Source organism: Antrostomus carolinensis, unplaced genomic scaffold (genome assembly GCF_000700745.2).
Source record: "Antrostomus carolinensis isolate BGI_N321 unplaced genomic scaffold, ASM70074v2 scaffold15278, whole genome shotgun sequence".
NCBI lineage: Eukaryota > Metazoa > Chordata > Aves > Caprimulgiformes > Caprimulgidae > Antrostomus > Antrostomus carolinensis.
The window spans coordinates 24,055-37,901 of NW_010331126.1; the positions used below are offsets into that span (position 1 = coordinate 24,055).

General features: G+C 36.6%; 1 protein-coding gene across 1 annotated transcript in view; it reads left to right on the forward strand.

Moving 5' to 3' along the window:
* Positions 1-13,847, forward strand: part of LOC104528973 (tetratricopeptide repeat protein 7B) — a gene marked incomplete at its 5' end in the record, with an annotated part of 52,229 nt that overhangs the window by 13,249 nt on the left and 25,133 nt on the right. The window contains 2 exons of the mRNA XM_010173134.1: positions 2,454-2,594; positions 9,028-9,230. Of these exons, the coding sequence (XP_010171436.1) occupies positions 2,454-2,594; positions 9,028-9,230 (344 nt within the window). The remainder of the gene's footprint in view (positions 1-2,453; positions 2,595-9,027; positions 9,231-13,847) is intronic.

A 13,847-nucleotide genomic window follows, 5' to 3' on the forward strand; every position in this document is an offset into this window, starting at 1 on the left:
TGAATTCTGCTTAACATTGATCTTCAACCTTAAACCCCCAGAACCCACTTATTTAGGATGATGTTTAAAGGCAGCTTGAATTTAGTTGATTATGTTGAATAATCTGCAGTCTGAGTTTCTAAAACAGTTACTTGTCCCACGTTTAATTTTAGATCATTAATATTCATTATTAATATAGAATACATTTTTATATCAGCTGTAGTAATTTAGTGAAAGATAGCAGGTAACTATTTTCTAGTAGTTTGATTGAAGTAAGGACACTTGAAGACTGTTATTTTATATATGCTTGTGTTTTCTTCAGAGAACCATTTGCTGCAATGTGTTAAGGGACACCTGTTTCCTAAACAGGCAATATAAGCAATATGAGTAATAACACTTCAAAAAAAAAATTCTTGAAATATATTCAAGTTTTTTTTACTTTTTTTCTGACACTCCGAATAAAGTCCAGGATATGAGTTAATTACCATAGGGAGCACTTGGTATCCACTCTGTTTTAACTTCAATATAGGTGGCACTACAACTCATAAGAATTTTATCACACTATAGTTCTTTTGTATATAGAAGTTGATGTACAAGAAGTTTAAATATGTTACCATATGTGCTTTATGGTTAAGTACGAGAAGCTTAAAATCTAACAGCACAGTTTCTATGTGAAATTTTGTGTGACCTGGCTAACAGACAGGTCCTTGCTTTAAATAATAAAAGATATAGGCCCTTTTTAATATTAAATTGAATACTTGCTTTTCAGAAGGAAGGGATTAGATTATATCCTTTGTGTCAGTGAATCACACTTTTTCTTTACAAACTGTTCTGGAGAGGTGATGATACTTCTTCAGTGTTAGTCCCTGGAAGTCTAACAAGTGACAGGCTGCATTTACAGAAATGGATGTCAGACCAGAAAAGGATTACTGGTGACTAGTGCTTATTTATAGTACCTTTGCTGGTATTTTTCTCAGAATATGCTCCACATGCTTCTTGCTTAGACTTCCCTTTTATATTTCTTCAGAAGTTAAGCCTTAAAGATAAGACACAGAAAATCTTTAGTGAATGTTCAACTCTGCGGGCTGGAGTTTCAGTTGTTTCATCAGCCGGTAAAGGAAAGCAAACTCCATGATCAGATACCGTTTCAGATCTTCAGGGAAAGGCCTTGTTCAGAACATAATGACATCTGAAATGCTAATTATGTCCTGTGCTGTTTTTCCCTTGTTTCTGTCAGTTAATGTGATGCACACTTTCAGACAAACTTCCTCTTCCCGCTGATGTGTGTACTAGAGATTTCTTCTATTTTTCTGGACTGCTGATGTATCTTGTCACACTTAAGAATATATGTGTTATGTGGCTTATCCCTTCTTGTTAAAATTCTTAGAAATCTTGTGATATTGAGAGTGAAGGTTTCATGTATTTATTAACTGCTAGTGATGAGGATGAGCTCATGAGGTGCAGTTCAACCTGTACAGGATTCAATACTTTCTTTTGAGTACCTGCCATTGTTGACCATTACAGATACGCTGATGGGCTTAGAAGACTTCTCATCTGATCCAATATGGAATATGCCACTTTCATTATTTATTAATCAGGCCTAATCAGTCTGAGATTTTTGTAATTTGTAATTATAAAACAACTGGAGATAAATTAAAGCTTAGATGACAAAAAGGAGTGTAGGTTAAAATATTCATGGTCTTGATTTAAAAAAAAAAATCATGACTAAATATACTGTCAGTAATTGGCAATCCAAAGTACAGTTACCATTAGATATTCTCTAGTCATAGAAGCTTCTTCATTTCCAATACTTCAAAAAGGGTGGTATTTGCCAATGAGATTGTAAATGCTTCATTTTAAGAGAATTATCCTTTATGTATTATGCTTTGGGAATGTTCTTCATGCAAAGGACTTTTTTACCACAAGGCATTTTAACTAAGCCTTCTTGATTAGCTAAGGTTTACATTCAGTGCAGTTTGTGTATTTGTGATGGGGTATGTTGTGATCATCTTGTATATTTTAGTACTTTTTTTGTTCTGTTATTAGTATTAAAATAGTCCTCTAATTGCATTCTGTGGAAAGACAGAGCAATTACCAACATCAAAGTGCATGTAGCAACCTGAAGATTACAGTGTACAATCCCATCACAAACCTTTTTTTAGATCGTACATTGTCAGAAAAGAAGTGTCGAGTCTAACAGAGAGTGTTATAGTAGCAACCCAAAAATGTGTCAGGTGTAGTTACCAATGTAGTTACTTTTTATGTAGTCTTTCAGAGCAGTAGAAAAGCTTTCATAACGTGGAAAATTAACCTAACATTTCAAAAAACTTCTCTAAAACTGTACATGTAAATTAAATCTAGAGGAGTTTGGGGTAAAACCTCTTATGAAGACAGTTAAAATTAAACGCTTTATGCAATGTGTGTGGCCTTCATTCTTTCTCTGATGGTAATTTTTTTTTTTATTACTTCTACAGGTTCAGTCCATGCCACATCAATAGCAGCTTCCAGGGTGGAGCAAGCACTGTCTGAGGTTGCTTCATCTCTGCAAAGCAGTGCCCCTAAACAAGGTCCCCTGCATCCTTGGATGACTCTAGCTCAAATATGGCTTCATGCAGGTACTGTGAAAGTAAAATTCTTTCTTGTTCTTTCCCTTCCTCTTTCTTGCTACCCTAAGGACTTGCAAAAATCTGCTTGTTTCCTTCAGAATCTGTTATCACCCATCAGATCAAACATTTTCCAGGTGTCTGTGGCACTAAAGCAAGTCAAGAAATAAAAGCACATTAGAGTTTCTCATGTGTAAGATCATTTATGTAAGATAAGGCAATAGTTTCGTAATGCAGCTGTTATCAGTGGAGTCATATCTTCTGTAGAACAAGGCAGCGCTCTCTTCCTTATCTGAGAATTTAATTTCTGAAGTACCTGGAGTACCATAGTATATGGAAATTTAGATGCCCTCATTCCATTGGTTGGAAATAGATGTTTGTAAGATTATTGAATAGAGTTCCTGCAACTAGAAAGCCTTTATAATTGAAAATAAATAACTCTACATATGTGGATAGTAGTACTATTGAACAACCTGTCCCTTGCAGCTGTGATAATGAGCTGTCATTCAGTTTTCTTCCTTCTAGCTTCATTAATGTAGAAGACCCAGGATTGTTTTTCTAAATGTGAGTCATCTTGAGTGGATTTAGTATTGTTATGCTGCTTCAAGCCTCAAGCTAAATGCAATATCACAAGTGTCTGTTGAATAAAATTTTAACCAGAAAATGATGATTTGGTATATTTTTACACAGTTAAAAATGTATACCATGCAATTGTTTTTATCGATAATTGCATCAGAAAGGTGTAATTTAGAAATCAGTTAGCAATTGTTCTGCTTTGGTCTGCTCACAGACTTGAGCATTTTTCAGTGACATAATTTTTTGCTTCGTGTTTACATTCAACAAAACAGTGCTGTACTGCTTAGTGTTTTAATTTGCCTATTTTACTTTAACAGTTTTATTGTGTGAAAGTCAATACAGGGCAGTGGCTCCCAGTGATTAATTAATGTTTTAAATAATAAAAAAAAACCTCAGAAGACTGGAAAGAAAGAACAATGATAGTCATGAATAATAGTGATCTCATCTGGGGGTGGAAGAACTCAAAAGTATCACAAATTATAACAAGGCAAGGTCCACCAGGGCATAGTGTAGTCACTTGTACTGCATCGTGGCATCATTGATTTTAAATATTTATAAACCATCACAAACAGTCATCTACATTAACTCTTAGCATTTATAATGTTGATAATTTCTCAACCTTCTGTGACAGCTTGTTCCACTGGTTATTTTATGTTTTTTAATTTTTGTTGGTCATATCCTGTTGCTGCTTATCCAGTCTGTGCAAGTGACTGTTAACTGTTTTGCCCACAAAGGAGGGGTCTGGACACTTTTTGCTGATTCCCTTTTAGTTCACAACTTAGGTTTGCATCCACATTGGTAGTCTACTGCACAGTCCACCTTCTACTCTTGAAAATATCTGTCTTAGCAAGCATGGTCTGTAGGCCATATTCTTGATTTCCAGCAGGAGAAAGAATGGGTAGGGAGTAGGAGAAACTTGGGTTGGAGAATGAGCTAAAGTAGCAAAGATCTAGGGGAAGGACACAACAAAGTATGAAGAGTGCTCTGCCTCTTTGTGTGTGGGGAGCCATGAAAGAAAGAAAACAGGAGATGAAAGAGAGCTTCTGTCTGCCTTCAGAGGAGGTACTGTAACCTGAAGTCTGCTCCTTTGCCACTTCGGAATGATCCTCTTCTTGGTACTTTGGTACTTCAGACTGGTGGTTTGTGCTGCATTTCAGGGTGTTTAGATGTCCTGCTATTCAGCTGCTTGTCCTGCTACAGTAAATGCACTGAACCTTGAGAAAGGCTCTTTACTGGAGGAACATTCAGAATAAAGTTTTCCCCCATAAGCACAATACAAAGCAGATATTCTGGAAGGTATCTTCATCAGTAACTTGCATAGAAAATGATAAAATTACTTAACGCCTCACTTACAGCATATGTTCTTTAAATAAAAGTGAAGCTTTACCATTGGGAAATTGCTTCGTTTCTGAGACTCATGCCACATTTAACTGTTTAACTCCCTGTGTGGTTGTGCAGTGTTTTACTTCTTACTGGGAGTAGAGGGGGAATCTTTAACGAGCCTTAAATCTTAAAATACAGAAATTGATAATTATTCTTCCTGTTAAATTATATAGACATGGAAAAGTTACATAAATAAGTTCTAATACATTCCAGCTGTCATTAGTGTAAATGAACATGGCGTTCAGTCCAAAGAAGTTGATTTTGCACACAGTAACTGGCTTTTAATTTTTCATCTTATGTTTATTAGTGGACTGCTTCAGCATTCCATTTCTAGGCATGCAGTGTAAAGGTGGAAAATCAGGCTTATTTTAAATTTGAAACAAAATGACTTTTGCAATTAGTACATTCTCCAGTAACTCACTGTTAGAACCCTAACCTGTTCCTAAATGATCAATGGCTCTGATGGTCCTTGAGAAATGCATCAAGACTGAGCTCAATATTGCTATGCAGCTTGATTGGAAAACAGATTGCTTTCTCAATAAAACGCAACTGCAAGCATTGGAAGGGTTTGAGTGAGAAGGCATTCTTGGTGTTCTCTAGGTGAAGACATTGAGAAGAGCGCATCAGGCTTGGCACCTGGTTTCTCTTCAAACTGCTGCTCATCTCTGAGATTTTCCTACTCAGTGTGCTGGCACTTGTCAGTTTTCCATAATGGATTTATTTGAACCACAAGCTGAACTTTATCTTCATTCTTTCATAGTTTTTCAAAAAGCCTGCTGTATATTCTGTTGGGGTGGAATAACTTCTGGTAGAGAAAAGGAAAAGTTATTTTTAAAATAACTCTATAATATCTTTAAACATAAAGGAGTTCTTTTATTTAATTTTAATACTTTTAGGAAGGTCAATTAATAACTGTCAGGTTTGTCTGCTGCAGTCAGTAAGTAGGACAGCAAGATTTAGTATCTCTTAATGTAAGACTAATTTGTAAGCAGTATTGCAGCCTCTGTTGGCTAGTGTTAAAAGCTATTGCTACCCTACTTGTTTCCCCTCAAGGAATAAAGAATTTCAACTGCAGTGTGTTAAAATTAGTAACCTCTGCTTGTTTTTCAGTTTAGAATTATTGTGGTAGCAGATAATCACCTACTTAAGTAATTTTTAATTTCTGCATATTATTTGCTAGTCATTATAGCTTTTACTTAGTACCTTTTATAGTCTGTGTAAATTATATTTTACCTAACTGTCTTTGAACCAAGCAACTTGGGAATGTGTATCAGACTTTAAAATTGTGTTTCAAGTCTGTTGATGCTGGAAAAGAGACAATAAAACCAGGAAAGCTCAAATGATTAGCATTTAAATAATGTAGTGTATTTTATACTCACTAAAATCTTGTTTCTCACATAGTAATACTGACCATGTAGCTTTTAGAAAAGTATTCAAGAATGAAGTACCCAAAGGTTTTCCAAAAATATTTTAAGGTTTAAAAAAAAACCCCAAACCCATAGTACAATTTACATTTTATGCTGTATGTTCAGCTGTCGAATTATGGCTACAACTTGCTCTTTGGATTCTACCAACAGTTAGTAAAAGTAAAATCCCAAATTTAGATTTTTATTTCAAAATTTTATCCCTTCATTATCTTCCAGGTTTGCTATTCTTTAATTATACAGTGCCATCTCTGACTAGCTGAGGTGGTTCTTTTAGGCTTAGGGGGAAAAAAAAAGCTTGCTGGATCTGCAATTTAATGTGTTAGTTCTTCATGTGGATGAGACATTTTTCCATCAAGAAGCATTTCATTAGTTTCTAAAATTATACTGCATTAATCCATCCATCCACATGGATGTACTATTTATGTTGGGTAGAATGTGTTCTGTGAAATCACTGAGTCAACTGAGGAGCAAAATAATGCTCTTCTGGTTAAAAAAAGTCTATTCTGTCATCAATAGGATCAGGTCTTAGAGGAAGAAAATAATTTCCTCCAGCACCCCTATAGAAATCAGTTAGAAACCAGAAAATGCATGGGACCTTTAAACTGTACTTACCAACTGCTACTGAAAGTCCAGTTTTTGTTAGTCATTGTTATAAATTGATTTTGATTAAAATAATTATGAATATTCATAGCAGGTACCACCTGTAGGTTAAGGTTTATATACTCTGCTGTGCTTAAGTTGACTAGTTAGGGATACTATTAAGTCTGTTTAATGCAATTATCTCAGAAGAAAGCTCCTTTAAAGGCACTCAAACATCTGTCCCATTCAGAGTTTTAGGCATAACTGCAAATCCACTATCGTAGTGTGAGATCCTGATCTGACAGCCTTTAAACCAAGATGGGTGGCCTGTGCTGTACAGTAAGAAACATGTCTTGAACAGCAATAGATCACTTTCCTGTCTTGATGGAGCATTTTGATTTAAACCTTAATCTGTAACTCCTTTACAGTGTGATACAATAGAATGCAGTTATACAGTTACTCTGAGGCTCAATTTTTCTAGGTATTTCTTTTACCAACATAGAAGAAACAGATAATTCAAACCAGAAACTTTAATACCTTTTTCTTGCATTTAGTATCTCTTTATTTGTATCTCTCCCATTCTTTCAGCAAGAGATTAAGATAATCCAAGAGGGTAGTTAAATAGCAGTGTTGAAGAGCGACATAAGAGCTATTGAAGGCAAATACTTCTGCTGTTGTTACTCGTTAATCACTTACAGAATTAACCTTTTTTTCCCCCTGTAGTCAATCTGATTTAGAAAAGTATGTGTCAGGCTACTCAACTGCTTTCATCAGGAGTGATTTACATTAAATATAGCTTTTTTTTTAGAAAAATAAATGTTCTTAGCTTTTGGAGGATATCTTAAATAAAAGGCTTGGAAATACGAACAGATTTTGTTAAATCAGAATGCTGATTAAGCATTTCACATGTTCTGCCAACTAGGAAACTTTTCATATCAAATAACATTATATTTCTTTTGAAACGCTCTGAAGTAGGAAACTGAGAACCAGGCTTGCCATTTAACGATTGGTAGCTGGAGCAATTACTACTGCTTCCTTAACAACTGACACATAAAATTTGGAAAATTTTCAAAAAATTTTTTGAAAAAAATTTTACATTTAGAAAAGCAACTTTCCTAAAAGAATGATTTGTTTAAAATCATTTATGTATATTCATTTATCTGGACCTGTGCAAGGCGTTTGACGCTGTCTCACACAACAGTGTCCTTCTCTCTAAGTTGGAGAAGCATGGACTAGGTGCATGGACTAAACTGATGGACAACTCGATGAATAAGGAGTTGGCTGGATGGTCACAGTCAAAAGAGTTGCAGTCAACAGTTCAATGTGGAGACCGATGGCAAGTGGTGTCCCTTATGTTGGTATTGGGAGCAACACTGTTTAACATCTTTGTTGATGACATGGACAGTGGGATTGAGTGCACCCTCAGCAAGTTTGCCAATGACACCAAGCTGAGTGGTACGGTCAACATGCTGGCGGGACGGGACCCCATCCAGAGGGACCTTGACAGGCTTGAGAGGTGGGCCTGTGCTAACCTCATGAAGTTCAACAAGATCAAGTGCAAGATCCTGCAGCTGGGTGAGGGCAACTCCAAGCATAGATACAGGCTGGGTGGAGAATGGATTGCGAGCAGCCCAGAGGAGAAGGACTTGGGGGTACTGGTGGACGAGAAGCTCAACATGAGCCGGCAATGTGCGCTTGCAGCCCAGAAGTCGAGAGAAGTGTGGCCAGCAGGTCGAGGGAGGTGATTCTGCCCCTCTACTCTGTTCTCGTGAGACCCCATCTGGAGTACTGTGTCCAGCTCTGGGGCCCCCAACACAAGAAGGATATAGACCTACTGGAGCGAGTCCAGAGGAGGGTCACCAGGATGATCCAAGGGCTGGAGCATTTCTCCTATGAGGACAGGCTGGGAGAGTTGGGGCTGTTCAGCCTGGAGAAGAGAAGGCTCCGAGGAGACCCGATAGTGGCCTTCCAGTACCTGAAGGGGACCTACAAGAAAACTGGGGAGAGACTTTTAATTACAAGGGCAGGTAGTGATAGAACAAGGGGAAATGGTTATAAACTGGACAAGAGTTGATTTCAGTTAGATATTAGAAAGAAATTATTTCCTGTGAGGATGGTGAGACACTGGAACAGGTTGCCCAAGGAAGTTGTGGATGCCCCCTCCCTGGAAGTGTTCAAGGCCAGGTTGGATGAGGCTTTGAGCAACTTAGTCTAGTGGAAGATGTCCCTGCTCATGGCAGGGGGGTTGGAACCAGGTGATCTTTAAGGTCCCTTCCAACCTAAACAGTTCTATGATTCTATGTAATTATGTAAATATGTAATTGTCTTAAACAACATTTATTTATTTATTTATTTATTTATTTTAGGAAAATAGCTGTTGCTTAGAATGGAAGTATTTACAAATACAGCATATGTGACAACATATAGTCATGGTATGATGAAGCAAGAAGCATTCATTGGTTCTCACATTCCTTCCACAGCTGAAGTCTACATAGGAATTGGGAAGCCTGCTGAGGCCACAGCGTGTACCCAGGAAGCAGCCAATCTCTTTCCAATGTCACACTATGTTCTCTACATGAGAGGTCAGGTGGCTGAACTTCGTGGAAATATCGATGAAGCCAAACGCTGGTATGAAGAAGCCTTATCTATTAGTCCCACCCATGTGAAAAGCATGCAGAGGCTGGTAAGTCTTGAGTCCATGTTCATAAGTACTTTTCTCTCAACTCAGGATACTGTATTGTGAAATCTTAGCTTGCTGTGGGGAACCCATAGGTTATGAGTTTGGATCTATATTTTTATTAGCAAAAAACTTTGGAAACAATCTTTTCTGGCTTTTTATTCTCTCTTTTGTGTATGTGGAGACATAAAAAGGATCTGCAGGCAATGACTATTTCAGTCCTAACAGAGACTGCAGCAAAAGAAGTAATTTGCATCTGCTTAATATTCAGTGCTCTTGGGAAACAGAGGTGGCTCATGGTAAGAGAAGAACTGGATACTGTAGTCTAGAGGAAAGACCAGTCATTCTGATATCTAATTCCAAATTAAAAGTTGAATTCTGCATGTTGATTGATGACCTTCATGCTGTATGATTTCTTGTATTTTTGAAAGGTAGAGAATCAGTCTTGCTCTCAAAGGAATGTGTAGCTTTGAGTACAAAGGTGCCTTCCCCAGTATAAACATATAAGTTTATTTATGTACTTCATATATACATACATGTATATATGCTGTGCTTACTACGTTAGGAAAATTACTTTCTTCATTTAATCCAGTTTTCTTCCAGATAGAGCAGAGTAGAACAGCTGCAATCAGCTTCTTACCCAATGTTTTTGTTCAGAAGTAGAAGCTGGTTTCTGCCTAGGTGCTTATGAATTATTCAGAAAAATTTCTCGTGCATCCCTGAGGGGAACATATGAGACAAAAGATCAGATAGGAAGGCAGCACAAGGAAAGTTTTTTGTTTCACCTTTTTAGCATTTCAAGATATTGGAGCCTACTGGCAAATGCCAAAAGGTTCCTTTTTCTGAAGAAGCAGGCAGTTGACCTAAGGCACTGCAGCTCAGTGAAAATGAAAAAGCTTATGTTTTTCTGGATGTCTTTTTGCCCCTCCTCTGAATCCACCTTTGAATAAATAGTCTGCAAACACATGATGCTCTTCAGAATGACTGAGAAATTAACTGTCTTAAGAAGCATGTGAGATGAAAAATACAGTGCTTCCATTCCGAGTTCCCTTTTTAGGAGCTTTTCAGTTTGAGTGCAAGCTGGTGGAAAAATATTCATTTCATTAGATTGACCAGTGCTTTTCAAGCATTTGTAGAATTTAAAATGTTGTTATTTAAAAGCTTTCTCTGTTACTCTAGACCTTTTCTGTACCAGCATGTTGTTTTGAATAGATGTTGAGAGTTTCATGCTGCTTAAATACAAATAATAAAGGTGTATGCTATAAAAATGCTTGTCTATGCAATTCCATGTGGGGAAAAAGTACAGAATTCTGTATCCTTCTTGATCTTTTGACTACTGCAAAAAGTATTTTGAGGATGAAGTTTGCAGTGTTTACTCTTGCCTGTGTGTGTAGATGAGTATCTGTACATCTCAACACTTTGTGTATATTTACCTTTTTACTATAACGAGATATGATCTCGGTGGCAGGGGAGCTATAGCAACAGCACTGTGGAGGTACCAGCCTCTATAACAACAGCTGAAACACTAACTTGCAATATTTGTATTCACAATTCTAAGCTGACAGTCCATTTATGAACCAAAATTCTGTGAAAAATACCTTATTTTCTGTCATTAATTTGATATTTTAAAACTATTTGATATGGCTTTCTAGCAATGCTTAGAAAGCAATATAAAATGCTACTGTTTCAATATAACAGTTAATTTAGAGCTAAGATTTATTTAATAAGTTTGGTGAATTTCTTTTTTTGGACAAATACCAGATGTAGATTATAATAAATTTATGTAGAAATTGCAACAAAAAAGAAGTAAGATTTAAGGATGGCACAAGTTCTAGCATGTAGCATATGTATTCAGCCCTACCTCTCCAGGTAAAATTGCCTGAAGGAGTTGAACCTGAAATCAGTTTTGAAGGATTTTTTTTCTTTTAATTAAAATTTTAGAATGAGTGACATCTGACACTCAGTTCAATCTGAAGTTAAAATTTCCTGATGCTGGTGGTTGAGAAGACTGGATCTTTTATTTGAGATACTGTGTGTAGCTGTCCAGAGAAGAAAGGAAGCTAAATAAAATGTTTGTTTATGTCTGTATGAACAAGAATGAGTTATTTGGAATAGGGAAGATTTCTTCTTTTATAATCCATCCTTTTAATGATGATACATCACTCTGGTAAGAAGGATGCAAAAGTAAACTTTGAAGCTTTATATTTTTCGGTGTAACTTTCTGGCTATTCCTAAATAAGATCTACTGTTTCTACACAGAAGCAACCTCATTAATCTGAATTACTGAAGAAACGTGTGAAGAAAGACTAGAAAGTTTAGTCTTGGGGCTTGAGAACTGATGTGCTTCCTCTTGTGAATTGTGGCATGATGTCCTGTGCTTTGGAGTTTCTGCATAAAGACTGTTGCATTTGTCTCAAGTGCAGACTCCATATTCTGTTAATGTGACCACAAAGACATGCTCTTTGCAGAAGTCTAATGTGTTTTCTGAATGCAGTTACCTTTTAGTGGCTTGTATGATCTGTTAAAAACTATATTTGCCTAATATTACAATTTTCAAAAGAAACAAGTTATTCTTAATTATGCTGCTATCTCTGAGGTCTTCACTAAAATGCAAACCAGAAGGACTTGGCAACGGTGTGAAAACTGGAGTAGTTAAGAGTGATGTAAGAGATCTGCTCACCAACAAAATAATGATAAACGGGAGGGTTTGGAGGGAGAGGTAGCTCCTGCTGTATATCCCTTGGTAATGAAATGCCTAAGACAACGTGACACCAAATGGTGGGGGCTTGATCCATGAATAAAGGACAATTTGTTTAGCTATGTTCTGCTTAATTAAACTTATTGGGAAATTGAACTAATTGGGTTATACTGTTACATTACCCAGGATGTGAGATATTCTAACAGAGACCTGGCTGCAGGGGGCAGTGTGTTTGTGTTCATGCTCACTGCTATTTCAGTCCCTTCTAAAATGTTGGGGGTTTTATTAATTAAATCAGCTGAACAACAAAACTGGTTCTTTCAAAGAGAAATCTGAAAATTCTCTTTAGTTGGTAAATTATTCCTCATACAGTTAATGTTTATATCCATAAATTCATTCACTGTATTCTGTTAATCAGTTCTTATTTTAAGATCTGCCTTGTTCTCAGGTGCTTTTACTATTTGTCGCTAACTGAAATTTTCTCCAAGCTAGGGGTTATGCCAGCTTTCTATTTGGCTAGCTCTAACTGCTCGCAAGATGTCAAGAGTGAAGCAGCAACATGTCAGTATCAATTAAGTGCCCTTTGCAGAGTGCAGCAGCAATGCTTTCAAACAAATGCAGTGTCCTTTCTTGGTTTTAAGTGTTGTATAAGGCACTCGGAGAAAGCAACGCAAAGTTGTGTTCTAAAGGTTTGAAATACTTCAATTTGTTCTGTATTTCAAATCACCTTTTATCACACTCAGTGAAATCTAAAATTTTCTATAATGACTAAATTGAAAAATGATGATTTGCACTTCAATGTCATATATACTTGGTTGTCACCTGCCTGATTTTGGGCAGAATGGATTTATTTGAACAACTTTCTCCATTCTCCCTACCCTTTATCATCACCTCCAGATTTCTGCATTACTGCTGCCTTCCTGCTTTTGTCATTGTTTTCCTCCCCTGTGAGAAAAGAATAAACAGTCTTTTATCTCCTGCAGTCAGAGCGCTGTTGTGGAAAGTAGCCCTTACTGCTGACGTCTGAAAAGTCCTGAAACAGGCCATCATTCAGTAATGCCTGAAATGGCAATGAATATTTCAACCCATTATCCAGGAAACAAATCTATGTATTCTCTCTCAGGCTGAAAATTTCTTAGCTAAATGTAGCTTTCACATGAAATAGTTTTTCCAGCATCTATATATAGCTATAATCCTAGAAGACTCTAGTATTTTTTAATATTAAGTAATTCATTTTAGCACTTTCCAGTTAATCCTATTAGTAGCTTAGCTCTAAGAGTAGAAAACTAAAACAGAAAAGGAGAAATTACTTATCCAAAATCACTCATGTAGAAATTAGTTCTCAAAACCCATTATTTTAAGGAATTACATTCCCCACAGCACGCTGTTAGATATCTGTTAAAGTTTCTTATAATTATGCAGAACTAAGTCAGATCTCTTAAGGCTTAGATTAACTGTGTGCACTTTACCTCTCAGTTATAAATATACTGTTATTTATTTCTAACTACACTGACTTCTTACATTTTTTTTTTCAACGCAAAGACAGTTTGCCAGAAAGAAGCCTGGCAGTATGTATGGGTAGTCTATGCTTCTGATCCTGTCAAGGATGTTGAGCTGATTGAAATAAAAGAAAAGCAGAGAAGACTTTAGAAATGTGAGTTCAGACTCTGTTTGAAGAGGTCAGGGGAGTTAAAGAAGAGAAAGACTAAACACTCTCACCCAGACTAGCTTTTTTCCTTTCATAGCAAGGACCTCATCTGGGGAACATTTACTAAGTCATTTGATTTTCATTGTCAGGCCACTATACTATAGAAGTTGTTGGTCTAGGCCACCTAGGCTTGTCCTAAGCCCGTTACACTGGTTCTTCTGTGTGTTGTAACTCATTACCATAGAGATAAATGCTAATGCCAAATCTCAGTGCTCGT